This window comes from Panthera tigris, chromosome A3 (assembly GCF_018350195.1).
Source record: "Panthera tigris isolate Pti1 chromosome A3, P.tigris_Pti1_mat1.1, whole genome shotgun sequence".
In the NCBI taxonomy this organism is placed as follows: Eukaryota; Metazoa; Chordata; class Mammalia; order Carnivora; family Felidae; genus Panthera; species Panthera tigris.
Genome location: NC_056662.1, coordinates 88,788,578 through 88,806,474, shown reverse-complemented (window position 1 = coordinate 88,806,474; position 17,897 = coordinate 88,788,578). Strand labels below are relative to the sequence as shown.

The following is a 17,897-nucleotide window of genomic DNA, read 5'->3' as shown; positions in this document are numbered from 1 at the left end:
GGTAAAAGTGTCAGAGGTACTGGAATAAGGCAGGGAGGGGTACGGGAATCAAGGAGGGAATGGCCAGAAGATCAGGGCGTAGATGAGGCCAGACAGGAGGCAGCTGAGTTTGGCCCCAAGGGGTGGCAGTGACTGGTGACTGGTGATGGCATCAGCATCGGGTTAGAAAGCTCACGGGAGGTGAAGAAGTGGAGACAGGTCTGGACGTTGTAAGAGAAAGGTGTCAGGAATACAGGTCTTGCTTTTAAGGATGAAGGGCACGTTGATGTGTGACAGTAGGAAAGGCAAGTCGATGAGCGGAAGAGCAGGTGAACTACAGAGCTCTATTGGGTCCTTCCTTGCTGTTTCCTGGCTGGAGGCCCTGTGTCCGTGGGGACCAGTTACAGGCTCAGCCTTATGCCCCATCTCGGAAGTTTTCATCTACACAGAGGAGTTCTCCAGGGACGGGTGCGCATCCTGGTGAAGCTAGGACCCGGGGCTAGCATGGTCAACTTCTGTGAATGGTGCTCTGCCCCTCAGCTCCCAAGTCTCCCTTTTTCCTCGAGTGTCTCCTCAATTGGAGGAGCCACCAGTCTCTCAGCATGCAGAAGTAGGCATGTTCTCTCTCTCCAACAACCCACATGGGCCTGTTTCCCACCGCTCAACAAACTTGGAAACTCCCAAGCATAGCCTCCCTTAAGACACAGAGTGGTCCTTCCCTATGTCTGGCCTCCATTTCTCTTGCTGTACAGTTGAGAGCTAGAGACCAGGGTAGAGACCACCAAGGCACTGCACAAGCTTGCTCTGCTGGTCCCTACTGGTCCCCAGAACCGGAATCCGCCACCCAGGCTCGCAGGCTCTGGGGTTGGAGCTGGATGCCCATGTCATTAAGAGAGAGACTTTTATTATTCCCATAGGGAAGGGAGATACAAGGGGATCACTAAGAACTACAGCAGGTGCCTGGAAAATAAATTAAAACAGAAACGCATCAAAACAAACAGGAGATAAGAGAAATGGAGAATGGCTGGGAGGCTGCAGTGGCTGGCGGCCCGCCCAGGCAGGCAGGCTCTCCGAGGAGAAGGTTGAGCAGTCCCAGGCCTCAGCCAGCCCATTTCTTGTCCCTCTGGCAGTGGTAGCCCCAGGCTCCAAGCCCTGTGAGGCCGTGACTCGAGGCCTCCCCGAAGCCTGGCGGGGGAGCGGCCAGAGTCCAGCTGGGCCCACCCGGGGGCCTGGCCAGCAGCGAGCAGACGCTCTGCCCTCATGGATCCGTGGCTGCCCCCCCCTAGTCATTGGAGGTGACATCGATGTCCTCCCCGTTGGCCTGCTTCGTGGCGATGCGCCACCGGTTGATGTGGTGGGAGCCCTTCTTCTTCTGCTCAGACTCAGGCCCCTCTTCCTCCAGCTTCTGCCGCTTGTACTTTGTCCTCCGGTTCTGGAACCACACCTTCACCTGGGCCAGGGAGGGAGGGGCAGAGGTAAGAAACACCCAGGAGGCCCCCAGAACAGGTACTGGGGCCTCAGCACCCAGGCTGAGCTGGGAGCCAGTTGGGGAAACCGAGACCAGGGTCCTCTCCTCTGGCCAGGCGCCACCTGCTGGGTCCAGAAGACTACTCTTCCAGATGCGAATGAGGTGGGGCAGGGAGAGGATACAGTGGGCCACGAGGAGCCATTTTCCCATCCCTCTATCACAGAGGGAAGGGAGCAATCAGGGAGCTGCCGAGCATCCTGTAGCCACAGCATGGCAGAAGGGAGGAACCCAGGCTCTGGAGCCCAGCAGACCTGGGTCCCTACCCATTTCTAGAGAAGAGAGAATAATTGCTCCTTCACGAGGCAGAGATGAAGAGTAAGTGGGAGAATATATGAAAAGCCATCGCATGAGTCCTGATGAGCTCCCTGTGGGCCTGATATGGGCCCCACCTCCCAGGGCCACCCTATGCTCTTTGCAGCACAAAGAGGCAGAGCGGACATGGCTATGTGACCAGGAGATGATGTCCACACCAAGAGCAGTGCTCACAACAGCCAGAGCATTCCTGGGGTCACGGACCCCGCCACTCAAAAGGCTCTGGCTCACACACCATCTAGGTCAGTCTCTCCAGGGGACCCTGTGAGCAACGTCAGGTGGAGTTACCCCCATCCCACATCAGAAGTAGAGCTGGACAGGTGGGAAGTCTGGTCCCTCAGGTGGCAACTCCTCAGGGTAGTCTGAAATCCACCAATGAGGCCTCATCCTCCTTAGACATAGCAGTGTCTGCAACCCCACCTGGGGCAGGGCTCTAAACTTCCTGCCCCCAAAGCCTTGGCCTCTGTAGCCTATCCAAATATGGGAACAGGTCACATTGGAGAAATCACAGGGGACAGAAGCGAGCTCCTCTTTAAACAGAGGGTCCCCCACTTCTGTGTCAGGCATTGAGAGTCCTGACAAGGGGAGGGTTCAAACAGTGGACAACTATCTTCTGTGATGGGTTGGGGGGTGCTTAGAGGGAGGAGCAGGTCTGCAATGCAAAGCCTCTGTGAAGAGGCTTAGTCCCATCTCTAATCACCCCTCACTTCTCCCACCTCCCCCAGCATGTGATCAGTGTCCAGGATACAGCCTTTAACATCTTCGTGGGCGTGATCTAGGAGGGTTGTCCCAGCTTCCTGACTAGTCTTAGTGCGTGGGGACTGTGGAGAAAGTCTCACTCAGTCTGTCAACTCCTCCTGACCATACAGTTCTTTACTTGGCCTTACAGAGCCAGGCCAGCACCCCCATCCTCAGAGCTGGTAAAGGTGAGTCTGGGTGCTGATCCTTTGCTAAGTTCCTTCCCTTCTCTGGGCTTAAGTCCCTCATCCATAGGAGAGATATTTTCGGGGGCCCCTGCGGCTCCAGGGCACCTCCTGGGCAGAGACGGCAGGGTTACAAGGCATGGATGGTTTCCTGAAAATGACAGCTCATTTAAAAAGCAAGCAGGTGCTGTCACCTGCAGCTGGGTGATCTGTGGTGTCCATGACAGTGGTGACTGGTAAGTCATGTGTGTGGAATGATGGTGAGCACCTTGGTTTTGGCAGCAGCAGTTACTGCTGAGGGGAGATCCTGGAACCCTGGGTGGGGCCAGGAGCAGTCCTCAGAAGACTACCCAGTCCAACCCCTAGTCCCTGAGAATGGCTGAGAAGCACAGGTCTTAGCCATAAAGCCAGGCAGTGGCAGACAAAAGCAAGCAGGCCTGGCATCTGGGCATAGGGAGCAGTTTCCTGCCCAGGACATTCTACCTTCATGCTTCCCAGACACTACCCCCTATCCCCTTCGTGGAACTCACCCAGTCCAAGGCTTCCCCTAAGAGCACACCCTTCCCAGGGTCTGCCCTACCCCTTGATTTTAGAGCATTGGTTGGGGGTGGAGGCAGCCAGCCAGAGACAGGAAGAGATGAGGTGCCTGGCCTGGTGGATGGTGTAAGAGGAGGATCTTCTTCCCTCATTTCTAGGGTAAGGTGCAAACCTGTCGCCTGCATGTCTCACCCCAGGTAGACAAGGGAGAATGGTAGATGCTCTGGGTGCAAGACTTCTAGATTCCATAATCACCTTTCCTTGGGTACCAGGCTGGCTAGGCCCTGGGTGGTTCTGCGTGGCAGCCAGCCTGGTCCCCACCCCCTATCGTGGAGCCCACTGACACTACACCAGCCAGTAGGTGGGTGAGCTCCTGTGGCAGGCATTTGTGTGTGACTCAGGCCTGGATGCGGGGTTGGGGCAGCATTCCTGAGAGCCCAAGGGGCTGGCCAAGGGTTAAGTGTGCCCAGCCTAGCGATGGGGCAATCCGGGGAAGCCCTGGGCAACACCAGGACCTAGGGCCCTTCCTGCACCTTCTCCCTCCCACACAACTCCCAAGTCTCCTTCCAGGAAGGATGGATGGACCCAGCCTGCTACCCTTGCCTCACAACACTGGCCCAAAGAAGGAAAGTTTCCAGTGGTGAAACCCCAGGTGCAGGATATGTTTTCAGGCAAGGGCCAGCTTCCTGGCACACCCAAATGAAAGGTGATTCGGAATATTTTCTCCATGAAAACGACTGGGGTCAAGGAGGCAGATTTTTAGAAACAGGGATGCAAACTCTCTCCCTAGGCAGACTGGCTATCTTCTGAACAGCCTTAGGCTGAGTGACCAGATGCTGTTTACAAAGACTGTAATAACAGGGGGATGCTTCTGACTTCATAATATCAGTGAAAACGGCAGGATGCAGTTTGGGCACAGTGTGATCACAACCATGGAAAATAAAATCTATGCATGGGGAAAAAAAGACTAGAAGGAAATGTACCTAAAGTGAGGGTGACATTTCTTTCTTCTTTCCACTTTTCTGACTTCTCTTTAATGCATTACTGATAACAGTTAATAGTTATTTTTTACTTAGAAAAAGAAAAAGAACTGGGATCTGAGTGTAGTATGAGACAAGAGTGACATCCCATCACCTCTCTAACCCAGCCTCTGGGGTCACCCCAGAGCCCTTTCCCTAGAGGACAGAGGCCCTAGAAAGGCTACCAGCTCTGGGGGAGCTGTGCCTATTCTGCACCTGCCTCCCTGGAACATCTGCACATGAGCCCTCAAAGACACAGTTGGGATGTTGGCTAAAGGAATCCCTCCCCCATTTCTGAGTCTCCTGGGTTTGCAGAGAGGTTCCCTGTGGTCTCCAAAGTCCCCATCCCATTGAATGTCTCTTTTTCAGGTAAGCCGGATCATTCCAAGATTCTCCACTTTTGCCTGAGTTACCCACCTGGGGTACTCTTCCTTAGCCTTCAAATTCCTGCTCAGATGTTCCCCGGCTGGGCCTGCCCTTTGCCCATCTGTACTTCCTTAGTACTTTTCCCTGTCGCAGCAACAGTGACCCCAGCAGTGGGTTAATTTATTTGCTTGAACCTCTGTCTCCTCATCAGGCTGTGAGAACCCGGAGAATCAAAGCAGTGTATAAGTCTACTCTAGAGTCCCAGTGGGCATGTTCCAGTCTGTTCAGCAAGCTGGGCAGAGGTGAAGTGACCTGCACTCTGCTCTTGGCAAGAGGTGCCTAGGTCAGAACTGGAAAGCTGAAGAAAATCAATGGTGGAGGGAATTGAGATCTAATCAGAAAATGGGTTTGGGAAGTGCAATTGCTGGAAAGATGGGTTTAGTTCAGCGGACACTTCTACAAGAGGGTCAACTTTTTTATTTTAATTTTTTTTAAGATTTTTAAAAGTTTTATTTATTTAAGTAATCTCTACACTGAACCCCAAGATCTAGAATTGCATGCTCTACCGACTGAGCCAGCCAGCCTCCCCCAAGAGGGTCAATTCTTAATTCTCCATGTTGTGAATTGGATTAACCACTTCTAGGGAGAATCTGGGCGAGGGAGAAAGACCTATTGTTGGGGGGCACAAGGGTCAGCATGAGTCAAATAGGACGAAGAAAGTGCTGTGGATAAATGAAGGAATGCATGCATGCATTAATGTATTAAAGGACTGATTGATGTATGTATGCATTGATGAATGAAGGTGTGTATGTATTAACGAACAAATGAATGGACAAAGGAACTAACGCACAAGCCAACTACAGCTCCAGCCAATTGTTTCAGACTTTACTTTCGAATAACCTATTTGAATGAACCAGACTTGGACCCTTCTTTTCTACTAGTCCCCAACTTTAGTCCCTCCCAAATGGAAGAGTCTGTGGCTCCTGCCTGCATACTTTCAGACAAATACTTGTCCTCAAGGAGTTTGAACACCCTATCAAGATAATAGCCTTTTCCACTGGGGATCCATTTCCTATTATTTGATCATATGAGCTACTCTCACTCACAGTGTCAAGCCCAATGTCATGAAGCTCAGCCCTCACCCCACCAAACTGAGGCCACCTCTGACTCCCCATCAACCATAGCCCTAACTCTTCCTAAGCCTTCTTGTTTCCTCCTCTGTCCAACCATCCTGGATGCTTGCCCTCACTCTCAGAGAGACATCACAGATTCATCTGCCTCCACAGGACCAGGCCCTGGAGAACCACTCCAGTCTGCCTTACCTCCCCTGCCCTGTCCTGCCTCCCACTGGACTCCTGGAACATGAATGATGCAGAAATTCTTGGAGAAGAGCCAAGACTTGAAGAAGGGATGAGTCCATCTCAGAACCAACAATAAGCTAGCAACAAAGGCCTCTTGACCTTTCCCTAAAATTCAAGTCATTTGGATATTTCCTTCTCATCCGTCCCCCCCCAAAACAGAGCTTTTCAGAGCAGGAAGGGGCCCCAGGAAGTCTCCTTACCATGCTCCTGGGGGAAAACCCATAGGCGGGTAACTATACACTCCTTCCTTCTAAGACCTCCCCACCTGTTCTTGGGCCCCAAGATGGTGGCCAGACTTGTCAGCTCCCACTCCATCTTAACTCACCCACTTCAAACCCTCCCCTTCCTTCCCACCAACCTAGAATCCTATGCATCCCACCGAGCCTTCTGGGCCTGAGGTCTCCTGGGAGCCTTCCACCCATACAGGTCTCCCCTTACCTTCCTCAGTCACGGTGTGACTTCAAGAGGACTCCGGTCACTCACCCTGTGCATATCCCATAAGTGTGCACACTTTACATTTTGCTCCCACCACCAAATGAGGAATCTCCAAGGCTAAAGACTCCATTTCTACACTCCTTTCCCTCATAGCTCAAGTGAACTCAAAGCCGGAGAAGGTGAAGAAACACCCGCTGAACTGGTCAAAGCAGACAGGGCAGCTGGAAACACGGACCAATTGATCAGCCTGGAGCAAACAAATGCTTTCTCTCATTCCCCATAAAACTAACGTGTCACCCCACACATGCACATAAGCACCCGAGCTGCTATCCGTGCCATGTGTATATATGATATCACCTGACCTTTGGGCATCATCTCACTGCTCATCTGTGCTCCACACTGTGGCACATACATGTTACACACACACACACACACACACACACTCACTTGCCCTCACAGCTCTGATCTGACCCAAATCCGGGTCTGTACCACCAGACTGAAGCTTAAATGGGCCTCATTCAGTCATCGAGGTCAGACGCTGAGGCTGCGCCACAGCAGTGAGGAGCAAGTAATTAGAGCCAGAGGGGAGAACTAGCCCTTTTCCCAGGACCACTCCCTCCACTTCCTGGATTGATCCACCGCCATCCCAGTACAAACACCCTCTCTCAACCAAACACACAAACCTGCCCCCAACAAAGAAGCCCAGGTTTCCCACCTGCCAACACTCCATACTAAAGCTTTGAGCATGCATACACCCCTGAGCTCTGGCTGGGTTAAGACCCACACGTTGATTTCCTTAACTCTCCCAGAAGTTTTATCCGTGAACTGGTGGACAAAATGAGATCATGTAGATTAAAATGCAAGGGAAAGATAGAAAACAGAGGGACAGGAAGGGGTCAGTGACTGCAGAAAGCAAGGGAAATGACTGATAAAGTTAACACATGGATATGAGTACAATCAAGAGAAATTCGCCTATTCATTCGATACATGTTTATGAAGCCTCTATGCCTTGCTGGTCTTTGAGCTGGACCCTATGGTATAGAGAGAAACAAGAAGGCTTGACCTCTGGCTCCCAGAGCTGGCCTGTTATTCATCAGAATCACCCAGAGAGCTGTTTTAAAAACATTTCCTGGATCCCATCCTGGAACTCCTAAGAGAATCTCCTGAATGGGGCCTGGGAATCTGTATTTTAAGACTTCTTGGTGCAATGGATCTAGCCAGTCCACAGAGTGACGTTTGGACATGATAGATAATTAAACCACAGCAAAGTCCTAGGTGTATTATGATATATGGGAGATGTACTGTGAGCTCTGAGAACTTGCAGGAAGCATTATATAGAAACACAGAGAAGTAGAATATGGATGAGCCAGAAACTCAGGGCTGGAAAGAACCACGGAGTTGATTTCATTAAATCTTACAGATACAGCAGACTGAGGCCCAGAATGAAGACAAAGGCAGAGCTGATGACATGACAGGTAAGCACCAGCAGATATTTGAACATGCATCTGCCAGTAGCTAACTAGATCTGCAGAGATGGAAGCTTGAGATGGATGGTATAGATACACAGAAGATAGAACAGATGATAAGGAAATAATCAACAGTTGGGTAAATGAGAGCTATTATTAGGAAGATTATAATTAATAGAAAATATAAATTAACTAGCTATGGAGAGGCAGTTTAATGAGAGCAGACAGAAGTGCGTGGCTAGATATAAAACAGCTATCTGTGATGGATTGGAGAGCCCTGAGAGACAAATGTAGGTACTGACAGTAGAAATAGATGGCAGGGAACTGATGAGAGAGACTGTCTCTTGACAAACAGCTGATAGCTGGAAATGACAGGTAAGTTTGCCTGATAAATACTGAAAGATGGACAATTAATTAAATATATGGCATAAGTCCAAATAATAAGTACCAGAGGGACAGAAAGCTCTGATGATGAAGGAGACTGGATGGGGCAGAAGAAACACTGGACTGAGTCAGGAAACCCAGGTTTGGGGCTCACTGTAACACTAACCTGATACACTACTTTAAACAAAGGGAAGGGAAGGACTGGGGATGAGAATTAATATTATTTGAGTTCATATTAGGTGACTTTAATCTTTAAACAATCTATCTTCTGGATGAGAACATCACAGCTCAGAGAAGTTGAGTAACTCACCCAGGGTCACACAGATAATGAAATCCAAACTGCCTGCCTAGGGAGCTCTGCCCAGTTGGTGTCTCTTTCCCAGAGTCCTCACCTGAATAGATGAGCCTCTCTAAGGAGGTTTCTCAGGCTCAAACCTCCCATAGTTCTATTGTGGTTTCTTGTTCCATATGCTAAAACCAGCTCACTTATAGATAGAATATGAGTAGACATAAGAGTTTTGATAGTGATGCTGGATATATTAGTCTATCTGGGTTTTGTTTTAAATGTGTTTGGAACATAATGAAAATGAAAGAAACAATCATTACATTTACTAACTGGCATTGTTAGGAGCAAATAGGCAGCTAGACTTGGTGTGAAAGAAAGTTAATTAAAAATCCTCTCACTGAGCTAAAAAATTGAAAGTTTAAAAACAATGACATTATTTCAACAAGTGTTAATCTGTGGGTGGGAGGATTATAAACCATTTTGTTTTCTTACACTTATGCAATTAAAATTTAATAACTAATACTTTTTAAATGATGTTAACTAAAAACACCATTCTTAAATTGACACCTTGTTTTAGACAATAATTTTAAAACACTCCCAGGAGGGAACGGGGGTATTATTTTTTTAACTTGTTTTTTTTTTAACATCTTTCTTTAAAACATTTTAAAAATTAACTCTATCATAAGCTTTATCCCTGCTGTTAGAACAGCCCAGCTAGCAAATCTGAAAAAGCGCGGGTCCTGCAGTGGAGTCCAGAGTAATGCATTGATTAAATGGGGGCATCAGACAGATAAGACAATAGATGCCAAAATGGGACGCGAGGACGGGCGGGTGATGTCCGCCAGGGGAACTGGGGAGGCAGTTAGGGTCTGAGCCCCCTTCCTATCTTCACTGCTCCTCGGAGACCCCAGGCTGCCCCCTCAAGATCCGGGACCAGGGTGGTGTATCCGGGATACTGGCGGTGGTGTAGTAGGGGCCAGACCAGCAGGAAAGGGGAGAGGAGGCTAAAAAGCGGGCAAGCATACCTCTCTCATTTGCAGATCTGGGAGCTGTCAGGGACATAAGGGAGTAAGGTCTCCCGAGGCCCATTCAGACCCTGAAATCCGCCTCCAGGGCACCAGCCAGCCCCTCCAGCAAGTCTTACTCCCAGGGACCAAGAGCTTAGGCGGTGCTTCCAGGCAGCATTTATTTATGGCGAAGTCTTTACACATAACAAACCCAAGTCTGCCTCCCTATAACTCCAATCTAGTTCTTAAAATTTTTCTTTTCTTAATTATCCATTACAAAAACACTCCTGTAATGTCACCCAGTTCAAAACCCCTCCAACACCATGGAGTTTGTTCCTTTCCCCAGCTCAACGGCCCTTCCAGTGTTTGAACACAGTCCCTGACTCCCAGACTCTACTTTCGCACCATCCCCTGTCTGCGCGCCCAAACGTTTACCAGTTTTGAGAGCCCTGTCTGCGCAGAGATCAGTGCCACCCTGGGACCCCAAGCAGGGTCGGGCCCCTTCCTGGCTAATCTCCTCTGCTTCTGATGTTTACAGCCTGAGGACACGTGGGCTTTCTCCACACACCCCATCCGCCTTCGCCAGCTCTGCCCATGAAAAGCCCAAGCAGCAAAGCCTGTGTGGGAAAGGTCTGGCCGTCCCACAAAACTGCGAGCACCCCCGGAAGAGTGGCGGGAGAAGGGCTGCAGTAACCACAGGACTGAGACGGCTCCAGTGGACTCAGGGGCAGCTCAGGAGTGACTGGGGCGTGGGGCTCCACGCCCTGCCTCCTCCTGATAAACTGGCACCTCCTATGGGCTTGCTGAGCAGACTGGGGAAGTGGTTTGATTCCAACCTCCTGGTGGTACTTAGTGCTTGACAGAAGTCCTGCGGCCTCCGCGAGGCTAAGCGCAGCGGGAGGGAAGGGGCTCTAAAGACTGGTTTAGCTGGAGGGCCGCGGGGTAGAGGCGGTGGTGGCTTTTGGAACTGGGTGGGACAGAGCTCCGGAGAAGGCGGGGATGAGAGTCGGGCGCCTCCTGCACCTGCCCGTCCTCCCCCCCCCCTCCACCTGGGCTGACCGGCCGAGCGCGGAGGCCCGCGGGGTGGTTATTACCTGCGTCTCGGAGAGGCTGAGGCTGCCGGCCAGCTGCTTCCGCTCGGCGCCCACCACGTAGTGGTTCTTCTCGAAGGCGCGCTCCAGCCGCAGGAGCTGCGAGGGCGAGAAGGCCGTGCGGATCCGCTTGGGCTTGCGAGCGAAGGGGCCGTGCAGAAGCAGCCCGTCCTGGGGCACGTCGCTCGCTGCGGCCGCGCCGCCGACGGCAACACAGCAGGTACAGACAGAGAGAAGGGGCGCCGTGAGCCGCAGCCGGGCCGCCGCCGGGCCGCCCGCGGGAGCCGGCCAACCCCGGCCCTCTGGCCCGGCTAGCAAACGCCCTCGGCGCTTCTCTACCCTCTCCAATCCTTGACTCCCCGCCCCCACTTCTCCCTTTCCCTCTCGCCGCCCCTTCCTAAAGTCCAATCCCCTGTCCTCCCCCGACACCTAGGGGGGAGAGTTAGGGTCAGAGTGCTACCCTGTCAGTCGCAGGAGGGGTGGAATAGCAGAGCTGCGGATCACTCCGTTGGGCCAGGAGGAGGGCCCAGGCCTAGTGAGGCGCCGGCCGGCCCAAATCCACAGCGCCTGGAGCAGCGGAAGAGGCCATGGGGTGGGAAAAGTCCCTTAGCTCTCTTTGTCCACTTTGCCCTGTCCTATTTCCCTCAAAAAGGCCAAGAGTAGAGACAGGGCTGGATGTCAGGAAAGTGACACCCTCATGCCAAACACATTTTCAAGAACTAGAAGGTAGGTACCCAAGGCACTCTCTTTTCACACCTGTTTAAACCAGCCTTGCAGCTAAACGATTAGGCTGCTAGCCCTTTGAAAAATCTTGCCAACAGGCTCAGGCTCTACCTTGCAAGTGGTAAAAATAGGCCAGCAGCTAGGTCAACGTCCAAGCAATTCCTGAAGGTCTAAGGTCAGGCTTCTTCCTCCCCCTTCCCCACCTCTTTCCCCCAGGCCTTCTGGTAAAGCCCACTCCCCACAGGAGACTCCTACTGCTCTCCGTGGGGAAAGGCCTTGCTTCATCCCTGAATAGTCCCGTGCTGAAGAAACACGTGTATAAATATCTAGATGTCATCTTTCTCTCTAATATATATAGATATAGATATATTGGTTTCTGCATGGGCGTGTGTAAATATATGCTCCAGCCTCCCTACTGTCTTTTTCTCCCATCTACCATACAGGATTTTCAAAGAGTGTGATTGTCCCTTGGCAAATGTTGGCCATCATGGGAACTCAGCTCCTACCTGCGGGAGGAGGGGCTGACACTGGGTTCAATGAGGCCGGGTGGTTAGGTCAGGAACTACAGAAGCCAAAATAAGCTTCCACCCACAGCTTCAGTCTCAATAAACCCCCCACTAGGCCTTCACACAATCTCTGGCTTGGTTGCACATGCTAACAGGCTTGAAACAGGCCCTTACATCACCCATGGATCTCATGCAGTGGCACATAACAGTCCCCCTGACCCACTGACAATGCAGAGCCCTAGATGGAATGTTTTCACACAGTTAGCTGTTGAGATTTGACTGATCCAATTAATTTCTTCAGAAATGGCCACTGGTTTTACCCAATTTGACCTGTTGTTTTGTTTAAGATAATTGTTTGGATCTCCGTTGAGATCTCCCATCTCTGGAAACACTTCTATAAGTGAAGTAAGGTCATATAATTGAGATGTTGTTGCTAAAACTCTCCAGGTAACTGTTCATGTCCCTCTGCTGGCGGATACTGATTGGCATTACTTTCTTTGGAGGTCTTGGGTCCTTGGGGTTTGGACACCTACACAGGTGAACTTTATTGCTGAGGTTTTCTGTGGAACAAGATTGCTAGAGGGGAGATAAAGTCCCCTGACAATCACTTATCCATTTCAAGTGGCTGGATCTGTGCAGCTACAAAAGGGAGTGGGATCACATCACAGGGGGGATGGAGGGGGACAGCCTGCCCAGTGGGCCCTTCAAGGTGGCAGCAGGCCGAGGGCTGTTAGGCCTGACTGAAGGCAGTTTAACTGGTAGTGGTGGAGGGGACAGATGATCAGGGGAGATGGTCTGGAAGAGAGGAATAATGAGGAGAGAAAGGAGGAGACTGATCCAAGTAGAAATAAGAATTAAAGTCTTAAGTGGGTACCAGTGTGATTAGGCCAGGGAAAGGTGGGAGAGGTGAGTGGGAAGCAAATACTTCTTGTTGATATTAAGTTGCTTCAAAACACAGCATTGTTCTGACCCTGGGGGAAGTCCCAACAGTGGTTTTTCCTCTGGACAAGTGAGCTGGAGAGGGAAAAGGCCTTGATCATCCCAGAGTTCACAGGGTTTGGCCTCAGCAGCTCAACTGACCCAGGCTAGTGAAAAGTGAGGCGGCAGCCTGGAGAGACCCTGTAGGTGGGAGCGAATGGGGTGCAGGGGTGCCTAGGGCAGTCTGTGGCTGAGAAAGCAGAACTACAGTCTGCCTCAGTGTGTGTGACTTGATGGCTGTTTTGTAATTCTGGGAGTGTGTGTGGGTCACTTGTGCGGTGAAGTTCTCTGTCTTTGTCTTTATAAACCCAAAGTGGAAGATGGAAGCAACAAGCTTCTCTCTCCTGACATACGCATGTCCCTTTGCCTCAAGTCTGGCTATTTTAGGAAAAGCTGGGTTGCTTGGTTTATTGTAATGTTCTGTTGGGGGCAGATAGCATATGTATAGTATTCTGTATGTGCAGAAGCACAGGGGTCCTTCTGACCTAACCTCGAAGAAGCAAGGGGCAGGAAAATTACTCAAGATGCTGAAAAGTGATGACAGATTGGATTTCAAAAGAAGCCAGGCCTTTCCCTATAAGAAAGAGGTGGTTTAGTGCAAAACTAACCATCCTGAGAAACTGATCAATAGCTCTATGTTTCTGTAAGGACAGTGATGCCTTAGGTGCCTATGTGCCTGGTACCCTCTCATTATGGGTAGGGGGCCTCAACAGTCCCTACCACAGCTTCAGTTCCCCCTAACTGGACCACAAGAACAGAACAAGCTTGGGGCTGGGGTGCAGTGTGGCCTGTTTCCATGCAGTAGTTCTGGCCTGTGGGAGTGGGCTGTCAGTTTCAGACAAGGATAGGTGGAAAAGTGGAGAGGGGCTGAGTTAGCCTTCCCTGGAGCCAGGAGGAACTGAACCCCAGCCCACTTTGCTCCGGCCTCTCACTTCAGGCCCCTCCAAGGCAATGACTGGCAATAGAGACTCCCAGGAGTGAGGTGGCTGAAGGTGGGAGCTAGGGATCCGAAATGCCCAGGCAGACGCTGCACTCTCTTCTGGAGAGGCCCGGGCCGGCCCGGGGTTCTGGGTGGCTGGCTGGGCGGAGGAGCCCGGGGCAACAAGAAGGAGAGGCCGGCCAAACTGCGGAGATAACCTCATTCCCCCTCCTCCTGCCGGAACAAAGGCGCCCTTTGATGCACCGGCCCCTTGCAAACGCCGGTCCCAGTGGGTTGGGGCTTCCCAGGCCCCCTCCTGACGCTGTTCTTGGCCTGGAAAGTTCCTGAGTCCGGGTAATAACACCGAAGTGCGGCCAACTCCGCGTCTCCGCCGGCTCCTCCCCTTTAGGCCTCGAAGGCCACCGGCTTCAGGATCCTGACGCCTGATCCAGACATCCCGCGTGGGCTCTGCCTCTTCCACCTCCTGGCTCTGCCGGAAAAGCTGCTTGCCTGCGCGCGGGCCCGTGCTGCCCGAGAGCGCTGCGCACCGAGCGCAGACATGTTCCTTTTCGTTCGTGTAGGGTTTCGTTTCTTGCATTAAAACGGGGCTGAAATGAGCATCGCAGAGACCCGGTTCTCTAGAAAACGCGGCGCCGGAGGGCCTGGGACGGCTCTGCCCGCAGCCCCAAGGCCCCGTTGGGACCGCAAGGCTCACAGCCGCCGGGGCGCGCACCGGGCTGCAGCGATGAAGACCGGACCCAAAGCCGAAACGTGTCAGCGTCCGAAAAGTCCTTCAGTGTCCAACGGATTTCCGAGTTCAAAAATTCGGCCACGCATGGCTCCATCTCCGCGTCCAGACACGGTTCTTGAGAGAAAAATCCAACCGTTTTTGCAACTCGACAACGTGCCCGCCGGGACTGATGGCTCAGGGAGCGGCGGCAATTTCTGAGAAGGTTTTTCGGAGAATTCATCTGGCCTCGCTTGGCTGGGAATGCTCAGAGCTGGATCAGTCGCGAGGTGCCCCCGGCCCTCAGCGCCCCGCGCCCGCGGGGACGAGGCTAGAGGCGGGAAAGGCAGAGCGGAGGGCGTGGGGCCCCGGGTCCGAAGCCAAGGGCACAGCTGTAGAGACCATCGGATGAACAGAGACCACAGGGCTTAGGATTGGTTCTGCCCTCTCCTCTGAGTCCCTGTCTCTGCACCATCCTTCTAACCACGGGCCCCTTGTGCCCCGTTCCGACGGTTCAGAAGCAGCCGCGTCTCTCAGATCGGCCCATGGGTGCCAGGTTTTGAGACCCAGGCCAGGCCCCACGGAGTACCGAAGTGGTTTGCTCAGTTTTGAATAAAACTTCATTTATAGCAGTAAACAATGATTGTAATTGACAAGTTTCATGCCCAAAGCGGCTGACACCATAGGCTTTTTTTTTTTTCCCCCCCAAGATGATTTGGGCAAATCTTTGAAATCCCAGGGGGACAAGTCTGCCCACAAAAATTCTTGTTCAAGTAATTACATTCTTTTATTTTGTGGGATCTGCTGGGTCAATATCTACTGGTCAGATGGGACTAAGCAAATTGACAAAGCAGGACCGGGAAAGCCGCTCTCGGTGAAACAGTGAAGCATCTATAGTCAAAGCTTCAAAAGATCATTTTTCTTCTGTTACCTAAATAATGGTACCAAGCATCTGGTTTACTTTGGGTAGACCGCGGTTTATCGTCAAATTAGGTTGGTAGCTGAAGCTCTCTCTAGCCATATCCTTTTCATTTGTTTCACTAAAAGCCGGGTTACCTAGCTCTGAGTCATAGAACCTCACAAGGCTGAGGTCCAGTCCCGTCCACACTAACAAAATAAAACTGGAAACTAAAGCAATTACTTCACAAATTAAGGCCATTCTTTAAAAAAAAAAAAAAAGACAAGAAAAGAGAAACAAACTTTAACAAATTCAAGGAAGAAAACGAACTCCAACAAATGCAACTCTATTTCCTTCGGAAAAGTCAGATAATTGAAACGTGTGTGTGCGTGTGTAAGGCCAGTGGGGTATCTTCATTAGCAAACCCACTGCCCAGTGCAGAGATGGGAGAACAGCCTGCCTATGACCTTAAAAGCCCTCTGCCCCCGCCCCCTGCCTGGGAGGACTGCCGTCGGTCCCCCAGCAGCCGGGCGGGCTCCCAGAGTCCGCGCAGGGCGGACGAAGCCGGTTGCTGTTGCAAACCTTCCCGACCCTGCGTCTGAGAGGCATTTGTAACTTGGAGAAGTCGGGTCGAGGTTGCTGAGAAACACCCCAAGACAGTGGAACACTCCACACTGAACATTAACTCTCCAGTTTGCCCTCCCTGCTGCCCCTTCTTTCCACAGACCCGGGACACTCGGGTAGACTTTGCCCTGCTCCGACGCGCCAGCGAGGGCGGATATCTGGGAGTTGGTGGTGGATGTGTAAGCGAAGTATGGTCCCAGGTCCAGCTGGGGCGGAGGGAGAACCGTGAGCGCTGCGCTCACTGGACTGCGACTGGCTCGGCCGGGAGAGATTCTGGCAGGCCGCGGGGAGGATCAGGAGAGGCTCCAAGGATGCGCCCGGGCTTGGCGTCCGGACCGGCATCGTTTCTGGGAAAGCCTGGAGGTCCCAACCTGGCTCTCTGGAAGGGAACCCAACACCGCGGTAGCGCGAATGGATCCGCCGCGGCTCTTCCACATTCGGGGATCGGCCTCTGCCGACCCACAGCCTTCTTTCAACAACTTCTGAACAGCCCCGCGCGCCCCCAAGCCTCCCCCGCGCAACCGCAGCGTGGGCGCTGGCCGGCCGCCTAAGCGGGCACAGCATGGGCACTCACCCTGGAAGCGGTGGCCGAAGAAGCGGTTCCGCAGGACCCAGGGGTAGAAGTGCAGAGGGTCCCGGTGCTGGGCGCCGAAGAAGGAGTGCGGGGGCTGCAGCGGGGAGGCGCCCAGCTGGTGCGCCGGGTGCACGGTCAGCGCGGGGTGGTTCATGGCCTCGGGGAACACAAGCTCGGGCCCACCGTAGAGCGAGCGGCCGGCGCCCGCGGCGGCGGCGGCGGCGGCGGCAGCGGGGAAGCCGCTCACGAAGGCCGCCTCGGCCGCGCCGGGGTGAGGGTAATTGAGCGCCGTGGGCCGGAGTGGCTCCTCCGAGGCGGCCGCCGCCAGGGGATGGGAGCCGGCGCCCCCGCCGCCAGTGCCCCCGCCGGTGCCGCCGTCCTTGGCTACCAAGGACTCGATGGTAAAGCCGCGTTTGGCTGTGGGCTGGAACATGGTCGCGGTCGCCAGAGCCGAGCGAGGCAGCTGGGCTCTGGGGAGCGCTCCGCGTCCTGGCGCCGCCGCCGTGCGGGGTGTGCACCCAGCCAGGCACATGCACACACACCAGCACCCCTCACCTCCCCCGCCCGCCCGCCCGCGCTCAGACCCGGCCGGCGAGCCAGGCGCGGTGAGGCGAGGGGCGTGCGAGCGAGCGAACGCGGAGTCGGGCCACCGCGCTCAGCTAGGCGCGCCGGCCTCTGGGGCCGAGCGGGCAGCTCCCGGCACAGGCACTGGCGCGGGTTCCGTGCGAGGCTACGAGCTGCCTCTACGGCCTGGGGGCTGAGCCCGGCCCCCTCCCTCCCGAGTCCAGCCAGGACCGACCCCCGCCCCTGGTCCTCCCAGCACTGCCCAGCTCAGCCTCGGCCGCTGCTCTGCGAGGCGCGAGTTAGCCGGCACCTGCCCCGCGCTCGCCCATTGGCCGCCGCTCACCTGCCCCAAGGTGGGGGGCGGGGCGGGGCGGGGCGAGGGACGGCGGGTGGGGAAGGAGCCAGCAGTCGGAGGCAAAAAGCGGACTGGAGCCTTTGCTGGGCGATCTAGGCCTCCCCCCCCACCCCTCATCCGCCCCTTGCCACAAGCTTCTCCTCGCGTCTCTGCCCTTTAGCTGAGTCTGGCGACCGCTCCAACCACCTCAGCCCACGCGAGAGCCGAAGAAGGCGTCCGAGGGGCCTTGGGGCTTGGGAAAATCTCCAGCCCCACTTCCCGATGTGTAACTCAGTTGAACCCCCTCCAATTCATCCTGAGATGTCGTTTCAGTTCTCAGGCAACTTGGATCCGAG

General features: G+C 53.5%; 1 protein-coding gene across 2 annotated transcripts; it reads right to left on the bottom strand.

Annotated features, from left to right (window-relative positions):
• Positions 1-972: 972 nt before the first annotated feature.
• Positions 973-17,175, bottom strand: EMX1 (empty spiracles homeobox 1). Of its 2 annotated transcripts, none has more exons than XM_042979770.1 (3): positions 16,644-17,175; positions 10,698-10,882; positions 973-1,429 (listed from the first exon to the last, which is right to left on the bottom strand). In XM_042979770.1, the coding sequence occupies exons 1-3, from the start codon at positions 17,173-17,175 to the stop codon at positions 1,262-1,264; spliced, it is 885 nt and encodes a 294-aa protein (XP_042835704.1). In that variant the 3' UTR covers positions 973-1,261. The 2 variants fall into 2 exon arrangements, with proteins under 2 accessions (XP_042835704.1, XP_042835705.1); XM_042979771.1 differs by having other exon boundaries at positions 10,698-10,878; positions 16,640-17,076.
• Positions 17,176-17,897: the final 722 nt, after the last annotated feature.

Coding starts and splice junctions, on each gene's coding strand:
- EMX1 (XM_042979770.1), bottom strand. CDS start 17,175: ATGTGCCTGGCTGGGTGCACACCCCGCACGGCGGCGGCGCCAGGACGC. Junction 10,883..16,643: donor CTTCGGCCACCGCTTCCAGG/GTGAGTGCCCAT, acceptor GCGCGGCCGCAG/CGAGCGACGTGCCCCAGGAC. Junction 1,430..10,697: donor TCAGCCTCTCCGAGACGCAG/GTAATAACCACC, acceptor TCCCTGGCCCAG/GTGAAGGTGTGGTTCCAGAA.